General features: G+C 29.9%; 1 protein-coding gene and 1 pseudogene across 1 annotated transcript in view; one reads left to right on the top strand and one right to left on the bottom strand.

Moving 5' to 3' along the window:
• Positions 1 to 12,178: 12,178 nt before the first annotated feature.
• Positions 12,179 to 17,824, bottom strand: part of LOC101488818 (uncharacterized) — an 18,328-nt gene continuing 12,682 nt past the window's right edge. The window contains exon 4 of the mRNA XM_004509955.4: positions 12,179 to 12,786. Within this exon, the coding sequence (XP_004510012.1) occupies positions 12,415 to 12,786 (372 nt within the window). The 3' untranslated portion in view covers positions 12,179 to 12,414. The remainder of the gene's footprint in view (positions 12,787 to 17,824) is intronic.
• On the top strand, positions 13,780 to 14,633 carry LOC140918889 (uncharacterized; annotated as a pseudogene).

The raw sequence follows: 17,824 nt of genomic DNA, 5'->3' as shown, positions 1-17,824 counted from the left end.
TCCAAGCTAGACGTTATAGTAGATATTGAAGTTGTATGGAAGCCCCATATCGATAAGGTTTCTAGACCGTTGGTATATACATGTATTTGGACACCCTCATCCTTCGAGCTAGCTTTTGAGAGTGAGACCACTCTTTTAAAAAGTCTCTTTTCAAGCCCATTCTTTTTGAAATGAACTTGGGTCTCACTCTCAAAATCTAGCTTTGGACACCCTCATCCTTCGAACTAACTTCTATTTTAAAAAGTCTCTTTTCAAGCCCACTCTTTTTGAGAAGAGACTTTTTAAAATAAAAGTTAGTTATCATCATATTTTTTTGTAAGCATGTTATGACTAAATTGAAGTTGGATGTTCCTATGTATGACGAGAGGATAATTTCTCTATATAGAAATGCACAATACAAATATAGAAATGCACAATACAAATATATGTGAAGAAATGTGAGGCTTTGGATGAAGGGAAGAAATGTTATGTTAAAGAGGACATTCACTCAAGTCCCACATCGAGCCAAGATTATGTGAATAAATGTGAGACTTTGAATGAAGAAAGACTATCGTATTCCAAAGTGAGTACTCATCTAAGTCCTACATCGAGTAGCATGAAGAAAAAAGTAGAGTTATTAAATATAGAGTTAGTTTGAATTTTAATCACCACAACGACTCTAGTCATTCGTAATAACTTTCTATTTCTTTTTTCTTCAGGCTACTCAATGTGAGACTTGAATGAGTACCTACTTTGAAATAATATATCTAAAGTATCACATTTCTTCACATAATCTTGCCTCGATATGGGACTTCGATGAATACCCATGTTGACACAACATATATTCACTTCATCTAAAGTCTCACATTTCTTCACATAGTCTTGAATTGTGCATTTTCATAAGGAGAAATTCACACTCCCACCAAATAAGGAAATATCCAACATCAATGCATGCAGTCATATCACATATCAAAAAAAAAAAAATGATAATTAACCTCTTTTCAAAAAAAAGAATGATATTACACACTGATTTCTCAACAACTGATATCAGAGTGAAGGTTTAGATGGAGGAATAGAAGCAATGTATCATGTCATAAAGAAGTTTTTGAAAAATGATTAGTTCTTCATCTTATTTTTTTGAATACGTGTTACGACTACATTGAAGTTAGATGTATCTTTGTTTGATGGGATGATGAATTTCTCCGTATGAAAATTCACGATCTAAAACTATGTGAAGAAATGTGGGAAATATAAATAAATAGTTTAGTTTAGTAGAAAAAAAATAGACATTTTTGTACATCTATGTCTGACCTATTTAAGTAAATTGGATATGAAAAGCTCAACCTTAGTTTGTTACTAAACACATCCGGACAAATCATATGTTTCAAGTTAGGTTGTAGGTATTTGTCGATCAACCTAACCTATTATGACCCTTAAAGGCAAGTCATATGAAATATTGTTTAACCATCAGATATATTTAGGTAGACTTTCGATATAAAGAGTTCATCATATTTAGTCAAATCATCAACATTAATACTAGAGTCGTGATATGAGCTTACTTAGAGTAAAATCATCTATCTATTATAACATATTAAAATAGAGTTCTGAATTTTATCGACGACAACTCACACATATTCCAAAGTTTGCCAACTCATAAAAATTATGATGTGACATCTTCCAAATCTCACTACTTCTTTCATATTTTGCTTATATTATATTTTGTTTCACCAATATGTAATGTAAAGCAAACTCTTTCATTTTCCTATTCAAATACAATTATTTCATACTTTTAGTAACTTTAACTCTAATCAATATACTTAAAAGGAATTTATCACTTATCAAACTTTTCATTTCAATAACTCATACAAAAAAGAACAATCAACACACTATATTCAATGCATTGTTTATCACACTTAAAGATCCATCTGTTTATTTTCAATCACCATCTTGCATTTGGTTCAAGTCACTTACTAATAATAAAGACATTATGAAATGCAACAAAGTCATATCCATTTCAACTTGTGACACATTCTGAGTCTGCAAATATTTAAATAACATTATCTCTCTATTGTCATTATTGTTGAAGACCATATATAGGAGGTGAGTATTTGTCCTAAGCTATTGAATGTGTCTTTCGTAGCATTTAAAAAAATCAATTATCATAATCAAAACAAAATAAAGATGAAGAATACAAAAGAAATTTGTTTGAAAATGAATAACTTCTAACAATTTCACTAACTTTTAACCATTTCACTATTTGAAATTTCCTATGTCTTAAACATCAATAAACTCTTCTTGCCTATAAATTTTGTTAACCTACTTTTAATATTTCTTGACCATGGCAAATAGTTATTTGAAAATTTTATTTCATACTCTAATTATTTAGATGAAACAATAGTTAAAGTAATTGAAATTGCTTCATATCCAAAAGACTAAATATAGATTTGATTTGCAGTTATAGTATTTACTTGAAGTTTAAATATAAATTTCACACCAACTATTATTTTGTATCAAATTTTCTCTTGCCTTAAGAGTTTTGTGTAAATAACAGTTTTGTTATATAATTATAATAATAATAATTATTATTATTATTATTATTATTATTATTATTATTATTATTATTATTATTACTATTATTATTTAAGATTTTTGAGTCTTAAGAAATTTCTATTTTGCTTTGTAGTATTTCTTCCACATATATCTATCAGCTATATTTGCATACGCGAAGAACTGTAGCAAGATTTTGAATACTATTATAAATCGTTTTTAACAAACTACTACTCATTAATGAATAATACATTACATACTAGGACATACATTATCATTTAATACATATTTGAATTGACAAAATTACGAAACTACATAGATTTTAACAAAAACTATTCTTTAAAAGTTATACAAATTAAGGTGAAATTTTCAAAGTCACCGCTATTTCAAACATACACTTATATGCAATATCAATTCTTCAAAAATTTAAATTTCATTTTACAACTTAGAGATTATCAGCAAAATTTTCTTTATTAAAATTTCTCTTTCTTTACACACTTATATTTAATAATTTTTTGAGTCATAATGACAAGTTGTTCTATTAAGAATCAATTCTTGTGTAGAAACAAAATTTTGGACACACTATTTGATCACACACAAAAAATTATATTTCTTTTAATTATTTTAAAAATATACATTATTTAATTATTATGTTTCCACTTATTTTATATGTGTGTCTAAATTTTTGTATTCACACAACAATTATTCTTTACTAAGTTATTATGAACTCTTAGAGTATATAATGAAAATCTTGAGAGACATGTAGTTGTTCATTTTTTACTGTCAAATTGAGCAAATCACTTTTGGATTGATGTGTACATAGTTATAGTGTATTGCCAATTACTACGAGTAAGACGACATTAATTATTGATTGACTAAAACTTATGGAGTATAAATCTTTATCTTAAGAAGTCTTTAGTGTACACTCAAATCCCACTACTAATCAAGGTTATACACTTCTTTGTGAATCTTTATGAAAAATATGTATTCATATTTTCTTTGAAATGGACTATCCTATTTAACTATACACATGATTAGTATGATATTAACCAATTTTTTACATAAAATAATTTCCATGATTAATTTTTAAAAATGAAAATGTCAAAAGATACAAAAAAATTAAAAAATATAATGTTTCTAAACTAATTAAAATCATATAAAATGAAGAACATATTATAGTTAAATATATAACTTTTACATACTATGTTGATCCATTTAACAAATATATCATTGGAAGGAACACTTAAAAAAAAAACAGAAAGCTTGAATAAATCAATTATAAGTAGAAAAAATATTAAAGATAAGGATTACATCACTAAAGTTAAAAAATCTTATAATAGTATCATATTTTAATAGATATTGCATGAATTTTATTAGTCAATGAAGTTTTACCTTTTCTTTTGAAATAAAACAAAATTAACTTATATATAATTTTTCAAAAATATATTTACCTCTTAACACCTAAATATTTTACTATATTATTCTCTAAAACAAAAATAATATTATGTTTAACTTACATATTAATACTCAATAATATATTAAATTAACCTGCATAACGCGCGGATTAACATCTAGTTATATAAATAATTTCAGCATCACATTTTCATTTAAAACTTTAATACATTGACTATATAAATTCCTCCAATTATATATTTTTCAACATTTATATTCTATGAAAAAATTCTTTACTCATACTGTACACTCTAACAACGTTGATGAAATGAATCAAACATATACTAATTTAATGTTGATCACCAATGAGGGGACATAAATGTTGCTTCATTTGTTTAATCACAAGACATGGTATGATTGATGTAATTAAGATAAATGTTATTCCACTGTACTGCATGTATCCTCTGATTTTGTACCCTTCACATGAAATCATGCATAGAAAACATTAGATCAAGGCTTTAAGTAATAATTATTACCCTAATATTTTATCGATTTTAAAATTAATGTCATTTTAAAAAAATTATTTGAAAATAAATATTATTTTTATTGAATGTACCCTTTATTTATTATTATATACAACATTATTTTTAAAATATTAATTCAATTTTATATTTATGATAATGTAAAATACCTGATAATAAATAAAAATAATTTAACAAAATAGCTCTTCTCTTTATTTTATCATGACATTTCTTAATAAACATAAAAACTTAAACTAAGTTCATTTTACCAATGAAACAATTTTTTAAGGACGTTCATAATACCGGTGGCTCGGTGAACTAGAAAAGATAGGAAACAAATTTTGAGTTTTACAACATAGTTACAACGAAAAACCAGCACACAGTACATTGATAATATTAATTGATAATTAAACATCTTCTCAAGGTATGATTAACTTTATGAAACCAATTATGTGGTCCCTTATATCATGCTTCCATTTGGGTGTAACGAGGAAGAAAATTGTGTGGCAGCACTAACATGGAGGAAACATTTGAATGAATCCATAAGGAAATCATCATCACCCTTTTGTTATAGTAATTAATATATATGGATAAAATTAGCATAGTTATTAAGTAAAGTACATCTTTTCTGACTTAATGCTAATTGGCTATTAGAGATCCAGAAACAAATAGTAAATTAAATTTTTAAATATTTGTTCATCAAATCAGAATTAGTCATGGGTATGTGCAATCGATCAATAATAAGATTTAGTTGTTTTAAGAGTATTAAGGTTTAAAAATACTTGCATAATAGTTTCTAAAATAGTTTGAATCTTTTATTTTAATTTGTTGATGTCATTTAAAATTTTAATTAAATAGTTTGAATTTTTTATTCTTTTTTAATATCATTTCTAAATAAATTTATATTATTTATAATTTAAATAATTTTGTTTTAAATTTTTTATTAAGAATTTAATTTTTAAGATCATGAAACCTCAAAAATGATCGAGACGTGATTTATCACATGTAACTTTTTTGCTCTTTAACGTGTGTGTATGTGTATATATATAAAGAAAGCAACATATCACAGTCAAGTAAAATTGTGTCACTTTTTCTTGATAAATTAAAAAAGCCTCGAAATTTGTAAATTTTGATTACTTTATGAGGTAATTATTGTTTAAATTTACAAATTCATGACATAATAGTCTTCAAGAGTTACTAGTCTTGCATCTCCACCTGGTTGCATTATTGCATGAAACGTTTTGTTTCTATTCTTTTAAAATTTCTTCAGATGAAAAAGTAATCAAGTAACAAAATGATGATGAATTTTCTTTTCCTTTTTAGTTTGATAGAAACGAGTTGAAAGTAGAAAAAATATGGCAGTATTAATTGTTGTGTTACCAATGCTACATATTCATCCTCAATCAAAAGAGGTGTCCTACTTGCTATGTGTGGTCCATATTATATAAGTGACTTCAACAGTACTCAAACGTGGTAAATTGAGAGTCTCAATGAAGGAAATAGTCAAAAGTGTAACATTTTTATAAATCAACACAAAACTCTTAAAAACTTTTTCATTTGAATGTGAAGTATGTTAATGCAATGTAAAATAATGATTTGATTGAAATTTAGTAATTTTGAGATTAATTAGATAAATATCAAACTCATTTTTCAATTTAATAATTTAATTTTTACTAAACAGTTGAGATATACCGATTATAGTAATTGATGAAGACATACATTTTAGGTATAAAGAATTGATTCTACATAATTCACATCCTTCAAATAAGCTATTTAGTATTTAATCAAATAGTCACCCTCTATTTTTAATTTATATTATGTTATTTGTTTAATTATCTTATATATTAATATGAATTATCTATAAATTTTATGAATGACTAATTTTTGTTTGAAGTTTAACTGATCTTTTGACAATATATCGACTTTTAATTACGTTTTTTTCGATATGTGAAGTTCAAATCAGACTAAATTTAAAGAATCTTGAGTTTAATTAGTTAGATTAATACAAGATAATTAATTAGATTAATACAAGATAATTAATGTGAGTTGATGTAGTAAAAGAAGATGAAATATCTTGAAGTGTAGTTTAATTTCCAATAAACACTTTTCCTTTAACTTTGTAAGGTGGAAACCTTTTTGACCGACACACAAGGGAAGGCTTTAGGCCACACATGACCGACAAGAGGATCATCACACAATATGTTGAAAAAAAATGAAAGTGATATTACTTTGTAACGCAAAGGGGTCAGTACTATGCTTGTACCTCTAACAGGACGTGTCCTTACATGCTTCAAAATTCAAACAAAATAAGTTTAAAGTTGAAAAAAAGAATACATAAAAGACAAATGAAAAAAAAGAAAGTGTATAAAGGCAAAGTTATAACCTATAGCTATAGATCAAGAGTGGTATTATGATACGTTGTGTCCACCACTTCATGCAACAAATAGATAACAAAGTGAACCATTATACTACAAAAGTAAAAATTTGCTGTCCATTTATGATTTCTGCAGCGAACTGTCAAAGACAAAGTATTTATGGAATATCAAGAGATTCCTTATAAACTCTTTATCTCATTATTTTGTTCATAGGCTTCATATGCATAGATAGCATTATTATTCACAAGGTGATTAATGTCATTTTGAATAATTTTGTACTTTATTTACCCTCTCCTCTCCATGTTTTTACTTTTTGCTTCATTTTTATACTATCACACCTGAATTCACTGCACTTAGAAAAAGCAATGTATGTTGTTAAAGAATCTTAATCATTGAGTTAAGACTAAATAACTCGTATTTTAATTTCATTAATTTAATTTTAAAATACAATTCAGAATATGAGTCATCTAATCGATATCTATGATCAATATAAAGGTAATTAATGTCATTTTGAATAATTTTGTACTTTATTTACCCTCTCCTCTCCATGCTTTTTCTTTTTGCTTTCTTTTTATACCATCACACCTGAATTCACTGCACTTAGAAAAAGCAATGTATGTTGTCAAGGAATCTTAATCATTGACTTAAGACTAAATGACTCGTATTTTAGTTTCATTAACTTAATTTTAAAATACAACTCAGAATATGAGTCATCTAATCGATATCTATGATCGATATCTAACAATAATAAAATATTATTTAATTATTATAATTAAATGTGTCTTCATTGAGTTAAGACTAAATCACTCGTATTTTAGTTTCATTAACTTAATTTTAAAATACAATTCAAAATATGAGTCATCTAATTGATATCTATGATCAATATCTAACAATAATAAAATATTATTTAATTATTATAATTAAATGTGTCTCGATTATTAGATAAAAATTAAAACTTAACTTAATTAACTTTAAAATACAACAATTGAGATCAACTGAATAAAACAAATTAAAATCCTATAATATCTTGTTTTCAATTTCATGTTTACCCTAAAACAAATTGATAAATGATAACAATTTGTTCATGATAAATGATCATGAAGCTTGATAGATGCATTCATGTTGTACTAACTGTTGAAGCCATCTTGTCGGTCAAATGTCACCTGAATTAGTACTGTCGTTTGTGTTCATTAACGCCTAGACTATATTCAGGTTAATCAATAGGTTACTAGAACAATCCAGATATATTTGAACATCAATATTGGAAGCATTAAATAGGTTTTTATTATTATTATATGTCTTTTAAATTAATTAATATTCTTACATTGAAATTTATATATTAAAATATTCTATTTTTTTGAATTTTTAAAAAATTGTGTTTATACTTTGTGATCACTTAAAAAATAATTTTTTCTTTTAATAGGAAGTTGTATTTTTAAGATGTGACCGTCTATTAAAAATTAAAAATCATTTTACAGATGATCGCATTCACAACTTCTTACTATAGAGTAAAAATTATATTTTATATGGATGCAACTCGGATATGCATTCAAAAAAAAGTAGAATATTTAATATATATATATATATATATATATTTGAATGTGGAATATAATTATTAGGTTTTAAAAGAAAAAGGATTTCCATATATAAAATACCTTATAATAGCATGCTTTCAAATAAACTAAAATAATATAAAATAATTATATATATTATTAAACCAGTAGTTTTAAATTATGGTTGTAATTACACTATAAACCTTTAAATTACAGAAAAATAAAAATAAATATGATCAATATGACCTAAATTGCAACTGTGATATTGCTAATGTGATATTGCTAAGTAGAATTCAAAATCCATAATATTATAGCCACCTGCAAATTGTAATTTATAATCATAACTAACGTTATTTTGTTTTAGAAAAAGTAAAACACTCAATTCACTAGACAGAGTTGTACTTCTCTAAAATAATATACACCACATTTTATTTTCCTTTCACTATTTCTTACTTTTGACTCATTTGAGATATCTGCGCTTGCCTTTTCTTTCTTTTAGTAAAAAGACATATATGTATTATCACACTCAAAATGACTACTAATATGACAAGAAAACACTAATATGTACAAAATGACAGAAATTCAAAAAATGAATTACCTCATTTTCAATTTTTTCTTTCAAAAAATGACAAGACCTAATTCAATTTATGCATATTAAAAGAAAAAATAATAAGAGGAAGAAGAAAAAGACACTTGTAATTAGGGTTATGACAATCTAAATTTTATAAATATTATTATGAGTTTATTGTACGCCTTGTCAAATTATAACTTAAAAATTATAACAATGATCTTTTTTAGAAGTATTAATTTATAATTTTTTTTTTTTATCTTTATGGATAAGATGATGATTTAGTTCATGTCAGTTCAATAAAATATATATTTACTTTCCTTTATTTCTATCGAACCATTATTATTTAAGTCACTATCTCAATCAATAGTCATTGAAATAAATATGACTATTAACATTTACTTCTAAAATATGATATTTGCGGTCGTTAGAATTTTTAATATTTTTTTAAGTATTAATCTATAATTGCCCGTAATTTATACCGTGTATTATATGGTATCTTGCTAAGAAAAGAATTTAAATATGAAACAACATAAGATATTACATCCTAAATATCTACACAGCATGTAGCCAATCATTAAAAAATTTAAATTATTAATCTTTTCTTTGACTTAAAAAAAAAAAGAATAAAAAAAGAGAGAAGCTAACATAGCCAACTAAAAGCATTCATTCAAGAGTTAACAAGAAAGTGAAGTTCTTGCAAGTTGTATCAAAATTCACTAGAATTCAAACATGATCAATGAGAGTGAGACCAACCTCTGTTAAAGTTAAATAAATACAATAAAACAATTACTAAAAGAAAAGATTTGGCAGGAAGAATCTAATTGAGCTACTTTATATCCTAGCTGGATTCATCTTTTCTAGAATTTGGTGTCAACCAATGGCATCAATGAAACATAATCCCTCCAAGATTTTCACTAACATGGAGGTTAGATTATAATCATTTTTGTCAGGTCATGAAGCATAATACTCCATGACATAGTAATAATAATAATATACCAATAAAACATAGTAACATGTAAGTAAGAGGTTGATTAGTGAGTAGTGGCCTTATTAGGCATCCTTGCTAATTAGGGAATTTTAGAGCAAGGGGAATTTAATAAAAAAATCATGATTGGTTGTTTATGTTATTCAAAATTCTTTGGCCCTTTGGGTTACCAATAAAGAAGACCAACCAAATGGGTGACTCTGACTTGGTTGAGGCCACAAATCACATGGCAGAACCAATAAAATGAGTTTGTCGGCTACTTTTTAGTGCAAGGATTGGAAAGCTAGTGAGCTAGGCACAAACATTTTGATTATGGTCTAGTATGTAGCAGAGGATAAACATTAATCCATATGTTGAAAGCATACATGTCATGACAAGATGAATCAAAAAGAAAGAGATAATGAAATTAGCAAAGGTGTATTTAGTGATAATAGATTAGCTATAGTAGGTGGTTTTCTGATTCCAAAACAACAATGTTTGGTGCAAAGCACAAACTTTTTATACAGTAATAATTCTTATTTTTTTCCGCACCTTAATTAAACGTAAATCTAATAGTAATTATGACTTTAAATGACAATTTGTCATTGTAATTGTAGCTGCATTACAACAATTTAAGAATAGTAATCATAATTTTAAATTACAATTCGTCACTGCAATTGCAGCTGCATTACAATAATTTAAGTGATCTCTGCAACACTATATTATAATTGTAATTACAGTTGCATTTACCAACATTTGACTACATTATAAATATTTGAAGTGAAACCAGCATTACACCTACAATTTAAAACTATAATTTAAAACCATAATTATAATATTATAGTAGTGATTTAGAACATGAAGATCATGTCAAATCCTAGGGTTCAACTGGCTTAATATAAGCTTAGAAAACCTTTCATCCCATCCTTTCATGTACCCCATAGGCTAGCTTGTGGGACCTTGAATTGCCAATTCACTCTTGACCTCAAGTACACTACAAAAGTATCTCTCTTTTAGATGATGATTGCAGTCATATGGACTATTGAACAGGGGCATGCTTTGATTTGATTTCATCACTCTCTTACTTCCTTCTTCCCTTTTTGCCTTTTAAGTTTGTTTTTTGGGAAAAGGTTAGTGGGGCAAACAGATAAATAAATAGGGATAAGAAAGAGAGAGGTTAAGACCATGCATGGTGGGGAACATATTCATATAGATGTTGAAATTAAATTATGTTCATAGGTTGGTAGGTTTCATAGGGGTGTTCCTTGCTTTAAATGGGATTACAAATTACAAAACTTTCCAATATAAACAGTATCAAGAGAGGGCTAGCTAGCTGTGACTTGTGGACCATCAGTGGTTGAAAGTTATGCTGGTTTTTTTCTAGATAGTGCTGTGTGATGTGCAGCATATATCAATGTTTTTGCACAACTGAATTTGACTTGTATTCTTTATTTGTGAGATTGTGTTTTAAATTAAGGGGATTAGAGAAACTGGTCCTATTAAAAAATGCATCTAAAAAGGCTGAAGTGTGGTGTGTCTTGTCCCCTTACAATTGACCCCCCATGAAGAGTGGAAAAAGAATTACATAATTATGTCTTGTTTAACAGTTTGTTTGTTTGTTTGGTTTGGCCCCCCCTTCTATCTACCATTCTTATGGGAAGAAGTGGATGAACATAACTATAACTGAGTTTGCCCCCACAATTTTCTCTTCAATGAAGTCATATTTAATGTTCCTTCCATGATGGTTGGTATTGGTTACAAGTACCTAGACATCGTCCTGAATTTGAGTGTAAGGACATATAAATACATGTAAGCATTTCCAGTTTCAAAGATTTGTTTTATCTGTCCTAGATGGCATATCTTTTTTTCTTGCTGAAAAGAATAATCCACTTTGTTGTGTGTGTGTGAATTGAGGAGATTTGGCCTTCAGCCCTGAATATTTGAGAGGGAATCTTGCAACTTGCAAGTAGATATTTGTTTGCTACAGAACTATATTTTATTATATAGATCCTTTGACAATAATTAAATCTTTTTGTAAAGTTATAAGGTTTTGAGAATCTCTATATTCATGAACCCTATATTTATGTTGCTTTCTATTCCATAGTGGGTGTGGAAGCAAGTTCATTATCAGCCAATTTAGATGCTAATGGCAAACACAAATCCCTGTTCGGCTTTACAAATTGTAATACCATTGCGTACATTATCAGAAACATTAAGATACACTTTAATTTTCATCCATCGTTAGTAACTTTCTACACTATTCAGAAACAAGAAGCTGTCACATCATTATAATTACTTAGATATCTCACTGCTGATAAATACTTTAAAATGTTTTATAAAAAAGAAAAGAAAAGAACACCAATATTCACTACAATTATAAACTTTAAGTGAGTCAACATTAAATCTTCGGTAAAACAGTTAAAAGGCACACGTTTACGAAACAATCACAACAGCAAACAATTTCCTTGTATGAAATTGGGATGAAATTGAATTGGGGCGAGAAAAAGAAACTTTACTCAAATACCAAAATACTTCCATCCCATGAGCATGAAGCAATAACATTAGGCATAACTGGGTGGAAGGCAATGTCCATACATGCTTGGTCAAAGGCCTTGATTTTCTTTAAAACTTTGGATGATTGATAATCATAAAGGTAAATAGATCCATCTGAAGAGCCAGATGCAAGCTTTTTCCCATCTAAGCTGAAATTGCACTTAATTGGGAACCCAGAAACCCCATGGTTCTCATATCTCTTATATTTGTTGAGTCTGTATGGTGGGGTGGTACTAAAGATTGCAACATAATTTCCGTTTGATTGGGCAACAAAAACTGGATCAAAGGGGTGGCACCTAACGCAGGGACAAGTATAAGCTTCCACATACACCTGATTCAGAAGCATAAAATGTTAATTAAAATTTAAACTTTAACAGTCTTAACTCTTAACAAAGTTTACTCATACATATAGGGCCAAATTGATATTGAGAGAATAACTGCATACTCCAAAATGCATATAGCACTAGTAGCGCTTGTGGATTGGGTTTTATCTCAACACTACTATTAAATATTGATAGGAACTAGAAATCACAAATATGAAACTACTGAAAAGGGTGTATATCCCTAATGCCCACAAAGCCAAGCTCCTACATATCCCTGCTCATAACTAACACAATGAATTTTGAAAAGATATCCCTTCTCTCTCTATTCAGTCCCTATATATAACTGAATTCTCTTACATGGATAACACCACTAACTTCCCATTTTGAGCTCACAAAAAAGCATTTTACCTAAATGGAACTGGGAAATGCTTTGGAGAAGACAAGCAGATTGGCATGCAGGCAAACATTGGAAGACAAGATCCAACTTGAGGAATCACAAAAGCATATAAGGTTGGCTTGGTAGTTGAGGTGGGGAGTGGAGTGATAAGGAGGACGTGGTTTGTTCCTTACCCTCCGCAAATACTAATAATATTAACAATATTAATTACTAATGTTGGCCATTGCAAAATAATAAGTGGTTGCAGAAAAGTGGAGGGAGCATGTTAGAATTTTTAAATTTTTATTTTTTACCCAACAAGCTCTCAGCAATGGGCACTGGGGGAATCAATTTTGCTTCAACTGTTCAACTTGAAGAAATTGTAGTAGATTGCAACCATGAGGACAAGGTTGTTTTCGAGGTGGGTGCGTTGGATTGTAAACCTGATTTGGTCCATTGGACTAATCAAGTGTTAGCCATTTTATTTTATTAAGTGTTGTAGTCCGAAAAAATTTTAGGGACTGATAGATAAGGTTAGAAGATGTAGTATTTAATAAGTAGTTGAGAAAAGTGCATAGAAGTCTCTCTTGAAGTATGTAGGACTCACTTGAAGCCTGTAAAAAAGGGAGAGGATGTCATTTGTAAACCAAGCCAAGCAATAGAAATTACTCTTCTCTCAAACATTCTCTCCTCAACTCCCCCAAAAGCTCACGATAATCTCCTTTTTCAACGAAGTGACATTTGAGCAGGTTCAAATAAGAAATCCTTCTATAGTCATGGCAAGCAATGGAGAGACATCCTTCCAAGTTCCACTTCTAAAAAGAAGCACCTATCAATCTATGATAATTGTGGTATCAATATGATGGCTCTTCTTGGAGCATATGATGTTTGGGAGATTGTTGAAAAAGGCAATGAGGAATCACAAGATGAGGATTCCCTAACTCATGCACAAAGAGATATTTTGAAGGATTCAATAAAGAGAGACACAAAAAGCATTTTTCCTCATCTACCAAGCATTGGATGAAGATGAGTTTGAGAAAATTTCAAATGCATCATCCACTAAGGAGACATGGGAGAAGCTTCAAACCTCTTGCAAAGAAAAAGATAAAGTAAAGAAGGTGCTTCTCCAAACTCTAAGAGGAGAGATCAAATCCTTCCATATGAAAGAGTCAAAGTCTATTTCAAAATATTTTTCAAGAGTTATCGCCATTTCAAATCAATTCAAAAGAAATGGGGAGAAGTTAGAAGATGCGAGGATTATTGAAAAGATACTCCACTCATTGGATCCCAAATTTGAGCATATTGTTGTGACAGTTGAGGAAACCAAAGACTTGGAGACTATGACGATATAACAACTTCAACAATCATTGCAAGCGTGTGGGGAGAAGCGAGAGATCAACGAGAACCTCTTCAAGATGCAACTAAAAGAGAAGGAAGAAAGTCATAGAAATGAGAGAAGTCAACAAAGTCGAGGTACAGGTCGAGGACAAGGTCACGGTCGAGAACAATTTGGACGTAGCAATGGTGGACGAAGTTCAAATTTCACAAAAAGCAGCTATGAGAAAGGAGAAAGCTCATCAAGAAGACGTGGAAGAGGATACTTAAACACAAGGTATGGTAAATCTCAAATTAAATTCTACAATTGTTAGAAATTTGTCCACTACGCTTCAGTGTAGATTTTCTAAGAACAAAGTTGAGGAGAAGACCAACTATGCTGAAGAAAATGATGAAAAGTTTGAAACAGTGTTTGCAACCATATGTATTGAACACAAGGTATGAGAAAGGAGAAAGCTCATCAAGAAGATGTGGAAAAGGATACTTAAACACAAGGTATGGTAAATCTCAAATTAAATTCTACAATTGTTAGAAATTTGTCCACTACACTTCACAATGTAGATTTTCCAAGAACAAAGTTGAGGAGAAGACCAACTATGCTGAAGAAAATGATGAAAAGTTTGAAACAGTGTTTGCAACCATATGTATTGAAAAAGGAGCATGTTCGTAGAGCTTGATGAATCGATAAGTAGAAATATCTCATTCAGCGATGAGTTTATTTCAAATGTCTACTACGTCCCAAATATGAAGATTAATATTTTGAGTTTGGGACAACTGAGAAAAGGTTATGATATTCACGTGAATGATTTGAGTCTCTCGATCAAAGACGGGAGAAATAATCTCATCGCCAAGGTTCCGATGTCAAAGAATAGGATGTTTTTGTTGAATATCCAAAACGACGTTTCAAAATGTCTCAAAGCTTACTACGATGATGCTTTATGGCTATGGACTTTTCAATTTGGACACTTAAACTTTGGAAGTTTAAGTGTGATGTCGAAACACAACATGGTGAGAGGACTACCATCTATCAATCATCTTGATCAACTATGTGAAGGGTATTTACTTGGAAAGAAATTCAGGGCAAGTTTTCCAAAGGAGTCAAGCTCAAGAGTCAAGAAGCTGCTCAAGTTAATACATGTTGACATCTATGGACCAATCAAGCCAAGCTCACTAGGTAAAAAAAATTATTTCCTCTTTCTCATTGATGATTTTTCAAGAAAAACATTGGTTTATTTCTTGAAGCAAAATCAAAAGTCTTTACCACCTTCAAGAAGTTCAAAATTGTAGTGGAGAAAGAAAGAAGTTGTGAGATTAAAGCAATGAGAACAGATGGAGGAGGTTAATTCACTTCCAAAGAGATCCAAGAGTTCTGTGAAGATAATGGAATTAGACGTCCACATACTATTCCAAGAACTCCTTCGCAGAATGGTGTGGCAGAAAGAAAAAATAGAACAATCCTTGATATGGCACGAGGCATGATTAAAAGCAAGAATCTGCCAAAAGAGTTTTGGGCTGAATGTGGTGTGTGCAGTCTATCTATCACATCGATCGCCAACAAGAAGTTTATGGTGAAAGACACCACAAGAAGCATGGAGTGGAAGAAAGTCAGGCTTCTCGCACTTGAGAGTATCAGAAATCTAGCCCATGTTCATATCCCAAACAAGAGAAGAGCAAAACTTGACAACAAGTCTCAATATTAAACCAAAATAAAGAGTCCCATGAGCAAAGACAAGTTTACATGAACAACACGAAATAAATAAATAAAACTGGTAGATAAATCTGATATGTAGGCAATGGAAATGTGAAATTTGTGGTCGCCTAAAGTTGAAGCATGGGCATTTCACACATTAGAACATGTAATAGTTAAATCTGAATTATTTCTAGAACTGCAAAAGTGATGAATAAAAAGAAGCATCAGCAACAAGAAGACAGCAGTCAGTCTCTAAGTTGTAAAAATTACAAGTTTCTAATTGTCCAACTATGTTAGCAGTCCAGTACCCCAATTAATAGCCCGTTTGTTTGTGTTTTTGTTTTCTTCTTTGGAAGTGCTATTTTCATTGAAGACTTGTTAAAAAAACTATATAAATTATTAATGTTAAAATTGAAACAATCAAAATATACTTTGATTCTATTTTAGGTAGCTATATTTGAGCTGCCATAAGCTGCCACCATTGCTACATTTAGCTTCCACTTAAAACCAGTCGTCCAATTGACAACCATGTCCAGAAGTTCACCGTTTAGCTATGAAGCATTGACAAAGACACGAACACTAAATATGACACTTACATGGACATGTAGAGACCAATAAAAATTATAAAAAAAAAATTAAAAATGGAAGTGATTAAATGTAACCACTTATATCAGTGTTGTACCTGTGTCCAACACTGATACGCATCGGGCACCAGACATGCATTCAATCTAAAGTGTTGATGTTAGATAATTGTCTAGAGACAGGTCGAAACCTAAAAGTTCATGGCCCAGGTCCACCCACATGCCTCCATGTGCATGTCTAAGAGATCCAAGTTTTCTGGCACATGTTTGTCACGCACAACCTAATTGATGTTAGACTTTGCCATCATTGGCGTGCATTGGCCTCTAGTTCCATCCCAGTGGTCAGAGACATTTCTTGTCTTGTTTATCTTCGGGTACCTTGAAACACTAGAGGAGAGTTCTTTATGGTTATCTATTAAATGTGTTGTGCTTCTGTTTTTCCTTATTTTTGTGGTTGGAACCTATGCAATACAGACAAACACAAGACCATGGACATGACACAAATATGGACAATGTCGAAAATATAGGACTTCAGAAATCACGTGTGGAGCACATAGCAGAAGAGGATCCTAAGTATAGTTATATGACCATAGATTATCTCATTTGGGTTAATTGGAGATCTGAAAATGGAAGAGCCTAACTGAAGAGGCCTTCAGACCTTTCCCATTACCTATGAAGATTTAAAGTGGGCCCTCAAATGAAGTTGTCTGATGAATATTCTCCAAATTTCCAACCACAAAGCACTACAATCTGGATAACACTTCTAGTTTAGTGAGTGATTGGCATCGGCAACCAGAGCTTGTGGTTGTTGTGGCTACTGCTGGGATTGAGGAGCTTGCAGAGGTAATATCTCTGAGCTGGATACTGCAAAGGTTGCTGATAGTGGTGTCTGAGCTATGTGTGATAAAGAGACTGAAACAAGTTCATCCTTGGAACTTTGCAAAGGCATTGAAGCCTAATAATTCTGATTGAATCTGATAACAGATTAATGTAGTGTGCCCAAACTTCAAACAGTCCTAACATTGTACTAAGTAGTGTCAACCATGGTCCCTATCACAGCTGAA

The sequence above is a fragment of the Cicer arietinum genome, chromosome 7 (assembly GCF_000331145.2).
Source record: "Cicer arietinum cultivar CDC Frontier isolate Library 1 chromosome 7, Cicar.CDCFrontier_v2.0, whole genome shotgun sequence".
Classification (NCBI taxonomy): domain Eukaryota; kingdom Viridiplantae; phylum Streptophyta; class Magnoliopsida; order Fabales; family Fabaceae; genus Cicer; species Cicer arietinum.
Note: the sequence above shows the minus strand (reverse complement) of the source record. Positions and strands in the feature narration are given on the sequence as shown.